The following is a 16,159-nucleotide window of genomic DNA, read 5'->3' on the forward strand; positions in this document are numbered from 1 at the left end:
TTAATAAGAAAGACAATGTATAACAATGAGCCTGTGGCCACCAGGATTACCACGACACTAGCTAGTTCATTCACCCGTATATTCTATACAGTGTGACAGATGGCCAGCAAATGTAATCCACTTATTACTTTAGGTTTACAATGTAACCAGCTACACCTCTGAGATATCATAGAAGTCTGCCTCTCAATAGCATCAGAGTGGTGACAACCTCTTCCATCTGAATTGTCTGGTGAAACAAAATATAACAACTCATTGTAAAATATATAGTTTTATCAATAGCCTCACTGCTTGCTGCTGGCATGTAGACATGGGTGAAACCACACGACAATGTATGGATTTAGTTCAGACTTTTCACTACCATTTGTAATGAAACTGAAAATAATTCTCAGTCCTACTTTTAGTTTCTCAACAAACTTTTATTCATGTTTTGCATTTACATATAATACAACCCCACCCACATCATTCATACCCACACACAGATGAACCCCAGACAAGGCTGGTTAAGTAGATAAAGCTTTGGTATTAGTCTCGCTTCCATGTGAGCATATTAAAAGGTCCCCAAAAATGGGTATTACATTCTAGAATGAGATGACACACATTAAAATATTTGGAAGAAGAATGTGCAGCGGGTGGCAATTTACATAGTCACTTGGTTTTGTTAAGTGTCTCCAAAAAAACAGAATTGGCCTGTGGCAGGTTGTCAATACAAACACACCTAAACATCTAACACAAGCTCACTCACCCTCTCGTGGTTCTCTACTCCCTTTCATGCTCATCATTGGTATATTATTTCTTTCTTTTTTTTTACAAGGAATAAAGGACACTTTTGGTCTGATGTGGTAACTATGGTTTCATGTGTCAGTTTTCATTATTAGGATGTATGACTAATGTCTCTAAAAGGCAGCATGTCATACAAGCAGCAATAAAATATATACTCACACCAAAACATAGGAGAAAGGCAAACTGCTGCTACTCATTAAACATTACTCACTAAAAGAAATGCGGAAGCTCCACTCTAACATACTTGTGTCTAAAATTGCATATCCAGAAAAAGAAATGTACTGTTCACCCGAAAATCTAAAATACATTTTGTCCTCTTACCGATTGTGGTATTTATTAATCTAGATTTTGAGTAGTTTGTTTTTGTATGAGTTGCTCAGTTTTGAATGTCTAGATTCTCTTTAATATAATGGAACTAGATTGGGTTTGTCCTCTGGTGGTCAAAGTGCCCCAAAAAACATTCTCCCAAACTCACACCAAAACAATCCAGATAAATAGCACTACAGAGGAAGAATGTGTATTTTAGATTTTGGGATAAACTGTCCTTTTAATACTAACACCAACAAAATCCTTAGCATTGGTTTGAAATACAGCTGTAGTTTTGACAACGAGGCTGCACACGTGTCCATACAGAGTAAGACTTAGGTAATAAATATGTTACATTTTCAATTGTTAATTTAAAAATGAGTTTGCTTACAGCATGAAAAGAAGACCCTTAAACGCATGTATAAACATCAGAAAAAACAAGTGTCCCTTTCTGATGACATCATGCTCTGTTGTGTGAGTAGTCACTTCCTACTTCCGGTCTAAGTCACATTCCGTAGTTTACAGAGCTCAACAAAGGCCTCTTCTTGCCCTTGATCTTCAGAGATCCATATCGCACCTGTAGGAACAGCCAAATAACTGTTAGTTAGCTACAGTTACAGTCCAGTAAAGCTACAGTCCTTTGGTCAATAACACACCAGAGATAATCATGCAGCAAAACTGACTCTCGCTTGACAAAATCAGTCACCAAAACAACAGTGAAAAAATATATATGAGTGTATAAAGTGTGTGTGTGTGTGTATGCCTTACGTCCTTGCGGCCTTTGGAACGCGTGATCTTGACACTCTGGGAACGCCTCAGGCCTCTCTGTGTCACGGCCTCGTCCTCGGAGAACGTGGGCTCCGTCTCCTCGTCTGTCCTGTCGTCCTGCTCATATTCATAGTACTCTAGAGAACACACACACACACACACACACATCAGGAGAACAGATACTACTTTACATATCTCTAGATGTGTGCGTATGTCCTGCCATTTTAACACACACACACTTTGGATAAACACAGGAGCAAGGACCTAAGGAGAACCCCTTTACCTGGGGCACTAATACACAGACTACTTTTTAGAGCCAATGCATTGTTTCCCTTTCTGTCCACTAGGTGGCAACAGCCACACAGGAACAGCTGCCACCTCTTCCAAGCCTCTTTTGTTTGTTTCCTTCCACCCACATCTGCTTCCCATTATTCCAATATCTCTGTTTCTTGGCCGCGTTCACAAACCACTGGTCATTTTCCACGGTGAGTTCAGACTTCAGATTTAGCTTTAGCCTCCCTGCAACCCAAGAAAGTATTCCTATTGTGAATTTAAGCTTCATCGAGGCTAAAAGCTCTGTCTCATGTCAAACTGGACAGCTTCTTCATGCAAGCCCAGACTCTCCTGGTGTCAGAGCTGCAGAGCTCCCAGGCCCCAACAGTCTGACCCAGAGCCAGCAGGCCAGACTCTCATCCAATAAAGGACCTGCCATTTCCTCTGCTGTGTTCTGTGAGAGACAGAGGAACAACAAGAGACCACGGTCATGCCTGGGCTAAAACATAACGACCCTCCTCCCGCATTATAACCTCCCATGTGACACTCTGACTCTCTCTGTCTCCCACGCAGCCTCTCCTGGCCTCTCCTAGCCTCTCCTAGCCTCTGCTCCTCACTGAGAACAGAACAATGGAACAGCACGTGCCAGCCAGACTCCTCATATGACCCCTGCTGCTTCGCACAAATGAGTGCATAAACACACACACGCACGGCACACGTCACGTAACGTCGCAAATGCTTCCCCCCCCCCCTTTCTCCTCCATGCCCAACATTGTAATTAACATATTTGTTAATCGGTTTGACATTGACAGAAGCCCCATCTCTCCTGTCTTCATCAACGCGTGGCATTTAGAATCTCCCTGTGTGTGACGACTTCATTGCAGATGCTGCCGATAGAAATGACTTGGGACGTCGGCAGAATTTCAAACACGCAGGCCGGCGGCCGGCCAGCCAGGCGGTAACGCAGGCAGGCGGTAAGGAGGAGGCATTAGCATAGACAGACAGAGGACGACATTAGGTATTCAGCTCAGCACTAGAGAGAGAGAGTGCTGGGGATGGGAGGTGGCCTTCATCTGACGAGTGAGAGAGAGAGAGAGAGAGAGAGAGAGAGAGAGAGAGAGAGAGAGAGAGAGAGAGAGAGAGAGAGAGAGAGAGAGAGAGAGAGAGAGAGAGAGAGAGAGAGAGAGAGAGAGAGAGAGAGAGAGAGCTTCTCTAGACCTTTAGCGTGGCTCCGCCAGACATTATCACTCATTATGATACAGGAGAATGCGCACGCACACACGCACACACGCCAGAGAGCGTGATTGTTCTGGTTCCTTTATGGATAATGCAGAAATACGGGCAGTGGTTGTCTACATGCCTACGACTCCCAGGCAGCAACAGAACAAAGAGTCATCCTCTCAGACTCAATCCTCCTCCTCTTCCACCAGGCTAGACAAAACTAGACCAGTCCACACCAGGACAGACAAGACCATACCATGATAGACCAGATTAGATCAGACCAGGATAAACCAGACCAGAGAGAGTAGATTACAACCAGAGCAGCTCATATTCTGGACTTTGGCATGTTTAGAAACAGTGGGAAAAGTGTTTCCTCTGCGTTAATGATTACACGACCAGTATAACAAGCTTGGTGTGCTAGAATTGGAGGGTGTGTGTGTGTGGGTCTGTGCATGCGCTGCTAGGTGTGTCAGGTGGGTTGGTATGGCAGGATGAAACAGTGCCTTGTTCCTACACGTCTCGGCATGTGAGTGACGTCTGGAACATGGAAGCGTTGTGCGTGAGTGCTACTCTACCTGCGCCATCGATTGTGTCGGCGTTCTGTGCCCTGCGGGCGGTGGCAGGGTTGCTGTAGCCTGGGTACAGCTGGCCAACAGCATCGTTGTGGGGGATCTGGGTCAGGTCGTGCATACTGAAACTCCTCAGCTTTTCTGTGATGGCCCCCTGTCCCTGCGCACACACACACACACACACACACACAGAGAGAGAGAGACAGACCAACATAGTTATCCTTTTGTTATAGTATCTGGTGCTAATAAGGATCACAGGGGCGACATTGCAACACTGGTACAAACACATGCAGATGGCTGTTGAAGGCGAGTGGATGGAGTGTTGGTGTGTCAAACCATAACAGACAAACTATCTACTGGAGATCCACTGGGTGTTTTATACACTGTTCTCCTACATGTTAACATCAGCGGATGACTCAAACACGGACAGATGGAGTGTGTGTGCACGCGCTACCGTTATATCATCATTAGTCACTAACTGTAACATGTGTACAGTATACCAGGCCTACAACTTGGCTTCACAACAACAACAAAAAGAAAATGAGAGAACTTTACAAGATCACAAACGCACAGACCAAAGACGAAAAAAAAAGAGAGGGGGGGGGGGGGGTAAAGGACATAAGGGGAAAATGAAGTCAGACAATGGGTCTGGGGTGTGGATGGGTATGAGGCTACTGAAAGTGGGTGGGGGGCATATCCTCCATGCTGTCACCAGTACTGTACCTCAGAGAGCTGGGGGGCCAGGGGGACAGGGGGCCTAGTGGACCAGACCACAGGGCCACAGTCCCGCAAGGAGAGAGAGATTGACACCAAGGTTAGGATACACAGACAGACGTAGGGAGAGAGGGTGAGGGTAGAGGAGAGGGAGGGAGGGAAGGAAGGAGGAGAGGAAGAGGGAAGGAGAAAGGGGAGAGTGTTGACTGTGTGACCAGTGGACTAGTTAATATAAGTCGAGCAGAGATGTGAGGTTTTATAAGAATACTCCATGAGATGTGCAGCTCAAAGCTGACAAACTTAAAGCCAAGCCGTTCTAGAGTGGAACTTTCTTTCTTTCCATTCCTCCAACTCTTACTTGCTCTCTCTATCTTCCATGTATATCACCCACCCCTAGCTTTTGATCTCTCTCGCTCCTCAAAGCTACCCCCCCCTCCCCTTCTCTCCGTTCCCTCACCAACCCTTCCTCGCTCTTCTTCCTGTGGCAGAGCAGAAGCAGTGTTGGAGTGTGCTTTCAGTCCAAACCACGGTTAGGAAACTGCTTTTTGCATCATATTCCTCTCCACTCGTCTCGGAGCAGGCCTAAGTCGAGAGAAATCCCTATATCCTGCTCTTGTAATATTTAGCCACTGGAGTTGCATAATATAATACTATTCATCTCATATCAACCTTTTATGGTCAGCGGAGCTCTGTCCAAACATATCTGAGTTCACAAGAGCCCTGGAAGATTAATGGCTCTAGACTCCGGGAGATCTTATTATCGCCACGCAGCTTATGAGCCACTCACTTGTGTTGTGTCTCAGAGAGAGATAGCAGTGTGCAATGCTGATGCAACCACAGTAGGCTTCCCTAGTACAGTAAAAGGGCCAAAAGAGAGGGGGGGGGCTACAGAGTCTGGAATGAGCCTCTGTGTCAACGCACCTTGGAGAGAGACAGTCTCACCCACACACACACACACACACACACAATACATGCACACTCTCACTCCTACTCACTCCCACCACAAGGACATGCACACTTCTGTGAGCAGAAGCATTCAACACAACCCCCCCCCCCCCCCCCCCACACACACACACACACACTTTCACGCTTGCAGCCTTGCACTTGCCTTGACAGCTGCGGAGACGGCTGCGGTCGCTGCTATACTTAGGCCCTGCTTGCCGAAGTTCACCATGGTCTCGTAGCTCCGCTCCTTGGCCTGGACGATGTAGTCATCTATCTCCTGCACAACACAGGACAGGAGAGGCTGAGGGCTGCAGCAGAGCATGTGGCTGTGCGAGTAGGCCTCCGTGGTCAACCCGTACTCAAGAAATGACCAGTGTCAAATATATATCTATAGTCTCTGAACAAATAAGAGATGGCTTCCAGTGTAATGCAGCCTCATGTGGGGGGGAGAGACAGATAGAGACAGGGAGAGAGAGACAGGGAGAGAGAGACAGGGAGAGAGAGACAGGGAGAGAGACAGGGAGAGAGAGAGAGAGAGAGAGAGACAGGGAGAGAGAGACAGGGAGAGAGAGACAGGGAGAGAGAGAGAGAGAGAGAGAGAGGATAGTATTACCTGTTCTCTAGAGGACAGGAGAGGGTGCAGACACTTCCTGTAGATGAGGCTGGCTCCTCGTGTGTAGGGGGACAGCAGCCAGATAACGAACGCTATCTTGATCTCATAATAAAGAGGAAACCTACACACACACACAAACACACAACAAAAAAATGATCACCAAACATCCAATTAATCATTGCCTATAATCAGACTCATTAAAACTGTATTCCCACACATTAATTTCCCAAGCTCCCCAATTAAAAGTAGGGCAACTTCATTTCAATAAACCTTGATTGGTTTCTTGTGGTTTCCCTGACCAGGGACAACATACCAATCCAAAAAAGGCTCTGGGATTCCTTGTTGGTATGCATCAACACAATCAGTGGCAATCAACCGAAATGAGAGCATTAACAAACTAATGTTGATGTGTTAACTAATCACATTAACTAACCAATATAAGTATGTGTTCCCAGTCAGTCTTACCAGGCTAGTGTGAGGTCTGTAATGGTCTCTACCACGGTGTAGAGAGCGAACACGATCCAGTACATCATCCAGCGCACCTGAGGGGGACAAGCAACGTGATCAATAGATGATAATCCTTCAAATGAACATTACTGGGATCCAGAGCGAGATTAATATCATTTTGTTTATCTAAATGACTGTAGTGATCACATGACCCCAATGCAGGCCACCTTGGTTCAGCTGAAGAGGAGAGGAGCCGGGAAACAGAAAACCTCCAGCCAGACAGAGAGACGGTCCCTAACCACCCTACTTGGTATTCCTTCCATCTCTCCCCATCTACCTCTCCACCACAACACAGGGGCTTTCTACAGAATTTCAATTTCAAAAGGTAAAGTGGGGCGGACAGACAGACAGAGACTGACAGACAGAGGCTTGCTGGCTCTAGCCCCCAGCCCAGACAGGCCTGTGTGTCTCTGGAGGTATTAGCCGATGTGTTCAGCCTGAGTGAGCTCAGTCAGATGAATGTGGGCTGGGCTGTTCACAGCAGGAATTAGCAGCCTGACAGGCAGCCTAGTCCAGGCTCAGGGCTCAGAGCAGGCTCAGGCCCTTGCCTTTTAATTGGTGGCCTCACAGTGAACTCCCAGCAGCCCCGTGACTCGCCATGGGGGTGATCAATGCGCTGCACCCAGGACAGGGCGGAGGGAGGGAGAGGATGAGGGAGATGGAATACGAATAAAAGGGAGAGAGAAGAGAAAAATAGAGGGAGATAAAAGAGAGAGAGAGAGAGGAACACAGAGAGAGAGAATTGTATTAGGCCTAGTCTATCCAATCGACAAGTGAGTCAATCTTATTCTCTTTCTCGCCATTGATCTTACCCCCTCTGACAGTTTTACATTCAGTCATGGGGTTCATAATGTTAGGGGCTGACCTCTGACCCCACAGAATGATAAATAGCCTGAAGCCTCCATTTCAGCTACAGGCATAGGATATTATCAATCAAGAAATACATAGTTTGACTATGTTTCAGTGTGCTGTCTAGTAAAAACACAAATTCAACTATCTGAAACAGTTGCTGTTTGAAACAGTTCAAATTGCTTTACAGTTGGTTATAAAATGGTCTGAGACTCAATTTGGTTCCATCTGTGGATATCCTAGCCTCTTTAACTACAGTAGACATAGCTATCGGGCATGAAATAAACTAGCTGGCAACCAAACTGCTCCACTCCAAATCAAGCATTGATTCACAGTAGTTCAGCTGTAAACAGACCATGGGAGTGGAACAGTGTAGCCCAGAGGTGTAAACACATGAGCTGTTGAACTTGTTTGAACTACATTATTCATTAGATGACAGCCATGGTGACCTGCAGTGAGCCCCACTGCTCTAATGACACACTACACCTGTGAGATGAATGAACCTGAAACACCAAGACAAAAATGTGAATAAAATAATATTACTGAGGTAAAGAAGAGAGTAAAATCACCACCTTAATGTGTGCCAATTCAAGCCTATACTCTAAGTGTACTAGGGATACAGTTAAGCTATGCTCCTTACACAAGAACAATACTGTACTTTGAAGAAATCTTCTCACCTTTTATATCTAGGCTATAAACAATATAAGGAGGTCCGAGTGAGATCTTTCCTTTGATCTTAAACCCATTTTCACCCCACTTCAGAACAAACCCTCCTCTAGCAGCATAAAACCGTAAGCTAGCAACACAAAGCAGGATCTATCCAGGGCTATTCTGGGTCAACTCAGAGCAGAGTTTTTCTCAATTACTACTCTGACATTTACTGCGTGTTTGAAGACAAACTAGAGCGCAGCCGTCGTGACATGTTCTAAAACGGCCCTGGCTGCTGGTGGAATGCTCTTCTTTATTCCCTTTCCACAGAAACCAGCAGTTAAATGGACCTGCAAACTCAGTTAGATTAACCCTCCACCTAGAACCCTTGTGAAGAGAACATTCTCTAAGTAGCATTCTAAAGGAAGCCTTTCCTGGCCTCTTCATGGGACGCTAAATGTGTTTAATCAATTTAACTTATCTGGACAAACTTAATTTAAACAGGACAACCAATGAAACCAGCCTTGTTAAGTAGCTGTACTGCACTAATTTTACTGACACACAGTCCATTATCTGATAGTACATGTCAGCCCTTGCCATTTTCCCCTCATCCTAATGTGCAAAGTTAGTGGTTATTCTCGAGCTCTAGAGCAGTCAGACTATTACAGAGTTTGGATCTGATTAACTTGGCATCCAGCAGGAAAGCAGACACAATGCTGAATATAGCCAACAGCCTTGGTAGCTAATCTTAACATGTATATATGTAACCAGCCAACTGCTAGAGCTAAGCTAATGCTTCTGTAGGCAATCTTGTTAGTCACGTCAAAGCCACCTTTCCTAGCTAATCTTTTTTTTGCCGAACCTGCTGTCAACAAATGTCCTCACCAAGTCACTTCAGTATCTTGTAGGTAAATTGCAATGAGTTACATTACACAACTGCAAATTTACCCCCACCCCACTTTCTTTGTTGCACGTGCAATGCATGGCTCAGCAGTAAAGTGATGTTCAACTTGTGATAAGGTTATGTGATGTAGAGGAGCTTAGGCGCCCTAAAAGACAGATAGTTCTATGGACATTTACTGTAGCGAGCTATGCTTTACAGATAAGATGCTTTAGTAACAGATACTGTGACAGGCAGACAGGCAAGTTTTTCCAAGGAGTGGAAGATGAGGAGGAAGGTTAGGGGAGAGGACAGGAGGAGGAGAAAGATGAAGCAGAGAAGTGACGGAGGGGGGGGGGGGGGGGGGGGGGAGGAGGAGGTGGAGAGCGGATGAAAGAAAGATAGGCGGCTGGTGCTGGGTGCAGAGAAAGGAAGGCTGGAAGGTAGCGAGTCGTCTGTTCGTGCCTGAGGGCTCCTCTGTCCTGGTGAACCTTTTCCCAGTAGGAACACTGCTCTACACTGCTGCCTGCCACTGGAACCAGCTGAAGCAATAAGATGTCAGATTGAGCTGTACACCAATCTCTCGAGGACAGCACAAGTCTACTTTTACATGAAAGAATAGGAAAAATGGAAGAATAGACAAGCAATCTTCCCATCTGAAGCACAGAGCAAACTGTTCTGAACACACTGTTCCACATCCCTTTCACACCCTTTTATGTTTTTGCTCTGAGTTATCTGTAAACACATTACAATGCTGGAGAATAAAGACAGACAGATCTTCTGCCAAACTCTCTCTACCCCTCTGAAAGGTCAAACCATTGTTGTCTATAAATGACATGAGGGTTGGCAGGAGCTAAATCAGCCTACCAACTGGGCACCTGCTCAGGTCATTCATTTAAGGACAAACATGAGCACAAAGAGCACTGCAACGAGACTGGGAGGGCGTGTTTGGGGGAGGGAGAAAAACAGAACAGGATATAAGGAATGAGAGAGAAACACAGTGACATGTCTGGGCTTGTACTGAACAGTCAGTGGACCCACCCAGGTATAAACTACTATATGACATTATGTGTTACCTAATCAGACCCGACATTCCCATACACACATTTGTTTCCGACCCAGTCACAACCTAACCAGCAATAAGATAAATGTATTCCTACTTACATATTCCTTGACGTTTTTGGTCTTCACTGCTTTGTAAGAGTAGTAGGCCGGATACAGGGTGCCAAAGACCAGCCTGTGTACAACAGAGAAGAGGATTAATGAAGAATGAATTACCACGATACATTATTACACTAAATGTTGAGTTCTGAGCCAAACCCTCCATAACCTCCAACTCGTATAAAGACCGCAGTGTTTATGCTGTGGTCGGTGTTTTCCAGCGAGTGTTCCTTCTTGCTATTCTGCCACCGAAACCATTCGCAGGACAAAGAGTCCCTTTTCTCCCTCTAAGAAGACCTTTGAGACTCGTGAGACTTGACAGCACTATTGTAGTCATACCTTGTAAAACAAGTCTGACAGTGTCCTCACACACACAGTGTCTGTTGAGCCACTCTCCCTGCCAGGCAGTTACCATGGCTATTTGCATGTGTGGCCTGCAGACCCAACCAATGTAATGGTGCATTTAGCAATGCAAAAACACTGAACGGTAAACAAAGCCCGCAGAGACACGATCACGACGACTATGCAGAAGCTCTGGTTCAGAAAAGGCCTCTACATCTGATCGAGTCATTCTGGTGCCCTTGACAGATCTGCTGTAGAGGACACTCCCTGACACTGACATTTCAGATTGTAACGTAAGCTCCATCCCTGAGCCAGACTGGCAGTCACTCTGCTGTACCAGTGCACTCAGCAGCACCACTATTTAAGTGACCATACTCTCCTTTGCCTTGCAGGCTTTCCGAAGCCACATTTAACTGTGATCCAGTGTTGAACCTCCTCCAACACTGACAGTAGTGCCAATATAGCCTGGTATAACATAGGAGGCCTCACAGCTTCCCTTTAACCGTCAAGGCGAGGAAAGATAGGAAACGACTTTCTACTCAAGCTTGCTATTACAGCATATCTCTGTCTGGCTAGCTCCATATCTGAAAAACACAGAATGATAAATCATCTGGTCTGCACAGATTCCTGTGAGTTACAGAACATCATGACAGAACACTTTTGTAAGAGACATTGACTAATACACAGGTTTTCCACCTCACCCCCCCAGGAGTTGAGTTGATGTGGACTAGTGTCGAGAGAGAGAGAAGAGAGGAGAGAGGAGAGAGGAGAGAGAGAGAGAGAGAGAGAGAGAGAGAGAGAGAGAGAGAGAGAGAGAGAGAGAGAGAGAGAGAGAGAGAGAGAGAGAAGGGGCAGAGTATTTATACAACGGTGAAACTCTCCCCTAGTTTTATGTTTCATGGCCTCCATCCAAAGATCCACCTCAGCCAGGCAAGAGGCTGCTGTTTATTTTCCTGCTGTTTCCATGGAGACAGCAGAACAGATTGTAGGCAGGCCACGGTTGTCTCCCCCCCCCCCCCCCCATACACACACTCTCATCACTCTCCATCCAACAATGGTCTCTAAGCTACAGTGGACCTCGTCCTCACAACAAGGGTGTAACAAGCTGTAATTTGAATGTCTGTATAACTGCTAATCTGGTACTTGTATTAATGGTGGCCTGTTGTCAGGTTAATAACAGGTATTTCTCTGCTCATTTGGTCACAAAGCTAATCAGCTTTGACTGCCAGAGTCCTCTTCCACCCACAACAATGAACAAAAGACTGGCTAGCTTTAATAACAGCATTCAAGCTGCACAGTCTTGTGACAAACCCATCCTAAACACACCCTTCGCGGGTAATTCAAAATGCACTCTTCAGTATATAATGTTTGCACCTTTTTTGCAACACACCCAGACCAGTCCAAGGAAAGCAAATATGCAGCCACTTGATTGACAGCGTAACAACGACACTGCAGCAGGTAGGCTACAATTACCATCTGCTCTGGGGCTTTCCCCTCATACCAGGAAGTGAAAAGTTCCCATGGATAACGCTCTTACGGACAAACCTAGCTTACCACTTAACTGGCATCAACACTATTCCGCTGCTGCCACATTATCTATACAATCTGTGAAACGTTCCGATGGAAAGCATCTCGGTCTACTGGGACTGTGAGTGTTAAAGCAGGGGAAAAGAGGGACTTGTCTCAAGGCAGCCAACTCAACTGCTGTCTGCCCACGGATTGGAAACAGCCAAACAGCAATGCATATGAGTAAAAGGAAAATCCCCTCGCCATACAAGCTTCTTTACTGGAACATTTGACTAGGACCCAACAATCTCAGGCAGGGCTGGCCCAAGCCTTTATGTGGCCTTAAGCAGAATTGAATTGGAGGCCCCTCGGCGTCACTTTTTATTTAAAAAAATTACATTAAACTGTTACATTTGATCTCGGGGGCCCTCTGAGGGCCACGGGGGCCCTAAGCAGCCGCTTAGTTCGCTTATGGCTGGGGCCGGCCCTGATCTCAGCCATGCTATACCGTCTCACCTAGAACATGAGCAACAGTACCGGTAATAGGAACATTGGCCTGCAAACAACAGTTGATGTAACTTGCAACATGGCAGCATAATAAACAGCATGGTAAAAGACACAACTGATAAGCTAGAGTTCTTGGGTAAATAGATAAGGGTACTGTCTGAAGCTCGCTGCTCCACATCAGCTAAATTTACTATATCTGGTAGGGCAGTTAATTGGCTTTGCTGCAATGTAACTTTGGAACACAAAAGTCCATGTTCAGGGCAACAGAAAGTACTGATGTACAGAGTACAAATGCAATGCCATAACTAATCCAGCTGACAGAGACACCTGTCAGAGAAGCATGTGCCTATCGTGCATTACATACTCTGCCACAACTAGATCTGAGTATTAATACTCTGTAACTTTGAAAATCACTGAACAAAATAGGTTAAAGCCTACTGCTCGGCCAACACATGCAGGTCTCTGGTGTGTAGTAAGGATTCAGGCAGAACCCAGAGACATATTGTTTACCTGTCTGTGTCTGAGAAACACAGTGTCCCTTCCACTGCTAGTGAAAAACGAAGATTACACAATAGCCCTCATCTCAAAGAAAACAACCCGACTGTAGCCTGCAGCCCACTACCTTTCCAGCGTCTGTTCTCACAGAGAGGGGCATCTCTCCATTAAACCACACATGAGAAGGAAATGAGGGCCCGCCGAGAACGTTCTTAAAACAATTTTTGTGAAAACTAGGGGCCTCTCTGGTCTCTGGCAGCCAAGCAGCTGAAAAAATAAACCCCTCCAACGGGCCCTGACATTCTGCTCTAGGTCAACGTTCCTGGTTTCCTGACACTGTACACCTAGCGTGCACACAGGGCTGGGAGCTGAGCCAGATGAGGAGAGAGGAGGGCTGCAGGGGAGAATTCTAAAGATCCAGAGATCTGGAGTTCCAAGTTCCAACATCTGGTTTCAGATCAAGACCAGGAGAGAGACTGATTACTTTTCCCCTTCAGAAAATACAGGGGCGGGCCGGGCCAGTGGCTTACTGGTTAAGAGTGCGTACCACAGTTTGATTTCAGACTTGGGCCATTTCCTGCATTTCCTTCCCTCTCTCCCTCCCGTACATTTCCCATCTCAAACTGTCACTATCCAGTAATGAATACCAATGCCCACAAATATATATACCTTAACTAAAAACAGAAAGGAATTGTTTTGCTACAACATCATAGCTCAACTTTGCTCCATTAAGCCATGTAGGCCCATCCTATGTCATAGGCTATGCCCACACACTGGCCTTACACCTAGCAGATTGTCAAACTGGTTTTAAGAAATTAACTCTATTAGGCTAACAAGATAAGTATGCTTTGATTACCAATCAAAGATAGGAAAGTTCCTGTAGGTTACAAAATCAATTCTGTATTAGCCTAGATAATGTGCAAACATCAACTGGGAATAATACTTCTAAACTACTAAATATGTCTTACGTAAAAGCAAGTGAAACACCTTGACAGTTTATGATCTGGGAGTGTTAGGCCCTGTCAACTGTCAAGTTCTATCTCAGCAGTCCAGATAAACTTGTTATACACGCATCGCTGAAGAATGGGATCTTGTGACTCGGGGTCAAGAAAAGAGTATTAGACTGTGGGTGGCAAATTTACTAGAATACCTGTGTTTACAGCTATGTTTTATTATTGATGATTAAATGAACCACTTAAATAACCAGCCCTGGACTTGATATGTATATAAATACCTGAGTTATGTTGCTACCAGAATAGGAGCTACTCCTACTGACTATTTTTGAATTCACCTTATGTGGGCTATAAATACACTGAGTGACTAGCTTATTCCAAGTTGGTGTCTTCATGTTTGTTTGAAGCTCAATATGAAATATTGGAATCAAATGTATTTATCACTTGTCTTAAAAGGCAGACCATAATAATTCACAACATACTGAATGTGATGGGTAGGTGTAGGCACTTGGAAACATGAAAACAAGAAGATATGGTAAGACCAGAGAGAATCCTTACGACAACCAAGAACAATCTCTTCTCTCCTCCCACCTGGTACAGAATTCCCGTCTGTCCGGCCAATGGACGTAAACACATTTTCTCCCAAAATGTACCACCCCATGTCCACATTGGTAGTCAGCTAAAGTATTCTTCAGAACTATTACTGTTGGGTGGGGCCTGCTACTCAAGTTAGCTTTCTACCTCTACATAGCTTGATAACTATATTGGTTTAAAAAATGCCTGTGATAGCATCTTCCATAACTAATAAACATGTTGGCCACTACATTAACTCATTAATAGTTGCAAGTATTTTTATTGGAGATTGTAGCCTATAAGATAACCCTCTAATGAGCGCGTTTCCCTAAAAGGTAAAACTCTGAACAGCTAGCTAGGCGTATGAAAGTATGTGTGTAACAACTAAGGCAGCTAGACAAGACAGCTAGCATTAGCTACAATGTCTGCTAGCTAGTGCTAACCAGACAAACAAAGTTGGGACCCAATGTCATCCATTCACGCTAGTAACATAGTCCCCAACCCATTAGCTAACTAGCTACCTAACTGTTAGCTGCTAGCTGACTTTATGTTGAATCTAAATCAAAATGTCTACTTACACAACGGTTCTTGAGATCATCCACGACACCATATTCTTAAGCGTGGCCGCGTGAGAGGGAAGACAACCGGGCCCCTGGATGTTGAAAGATACACCGGGGCGGTACCGTGGACACCAAGCTAACGTTAGCTAACAGCTACCATAAACTTCGGGACAGAACTTCGTTAACGTTCTGAGGCTAAAAGCAAACTTCGAAGAAACATAATAGCCTACTCATCTCCGTAAAAGACAACGTCCAGTTATTAAATTTGGTAATGGAGCCATAAAATAAGGAAAGCGCACAATTAAATCCTTTGTTTTGTTATTTATTTTATCACCCTCTCAATTCCTCCGGGTCTAACACCTCTCATCTCCTCTCTGTTCCTGGCACTCAAAAAAGGTGTTCCAGCAGCTGGTGACGTCAGTGACAAGGGCAAACCTCCTGTTCAATGTGATTGGACAGATACGTTTGTTTACACCAATAACCAACAACTATTGGTTCGTATTGGCGTCCCTTACGGTAATGCAGCGAACTCTATGTTTCCTTCCCTGATTGGCGAAAAAGCGCTTCGTGGCGAAAGTGGACCATTGGGTGAACACAGCGATGAGCGGCATGGTTTCTAATTCAAGCGCTGTTGTTGCGAGGAAGTACAGTAACATAATATCCTCATTGGTTAGCAGGCATTGATTTAAAAATGAATAAATTACAATGGGTCAATGCGCATCAGTGCAGTTAAGAATTAACAGAGAAGTTATTATGGAAACGGATTAATCTTGTGTATCTAGTGAATAAAGTCCTTAACTATTTTATCCCAATAATGGAGCAGACAGCATGGAGTTATAATACATCAACATTTCCCAAACATACTGTGTGGATTGTCGATTCCACAGTCAATCATGCTGCTGTGCACTGAAGTCTAAGGCTGATACAGAACATCAACAATATTTGCGTGGTTACATCAGTGTGTGTGATAAGGGATGCAAGGCTACTCA

The 16,159-nt window shown here is 45.1% G+C and overlaps 1 protein-coding gene across 1 annotated transcript; it reads right to left on the bottom strand.

Moving 5' to 3' along the window:
- Window positions 1-395: 395 nt before the first annotated feature.
- On the bottom strand, window positions 396-15,546 carry reep3b (receptor accessory protein 3b). The gene is made up of 8 exons (XM_067244999.1): window positions 15,189-15,546; window positions 10,238-10,310; window positions 6,655-6,731; window positions 6,190-6,310; window positions 5,740-5,853; window positions 3,924-4,077; window positions 1,855-1,991; window positions 396-1,663 (listed from the first exon to the last, which is right to left on the bottom strand). Exons 1-8 carry the CDS (start codon window positions 15,218-15,220, stop codon window positions 1,592-1,594), a joined length of 780 nt encoding a protein of 259 aa, XP_067101100.1. The 5' UTR covers window positions 15,221-15,546; the 3' UTR covers window positions 396-1,591.
- Between the last annotated feature and the right edge of the window lie 613 nt (window positions 15,547-16,159).

The sequence above is a fragment of the Osmerus mordax genome, chromosome 10, assembly GCF_038355195.1.
Source record: "Osmerus mordax isolate fOsmMor3 chromosome 10, fOsmMor3.pri, whole genome shotgun sequence".
Classification (NCBI taxonomy): Eukaryota; Metazoa; Chordata; class Actinopteri; order Osmeriformes; family Osmeridae; genus Osmerus; species Osmerus mordax.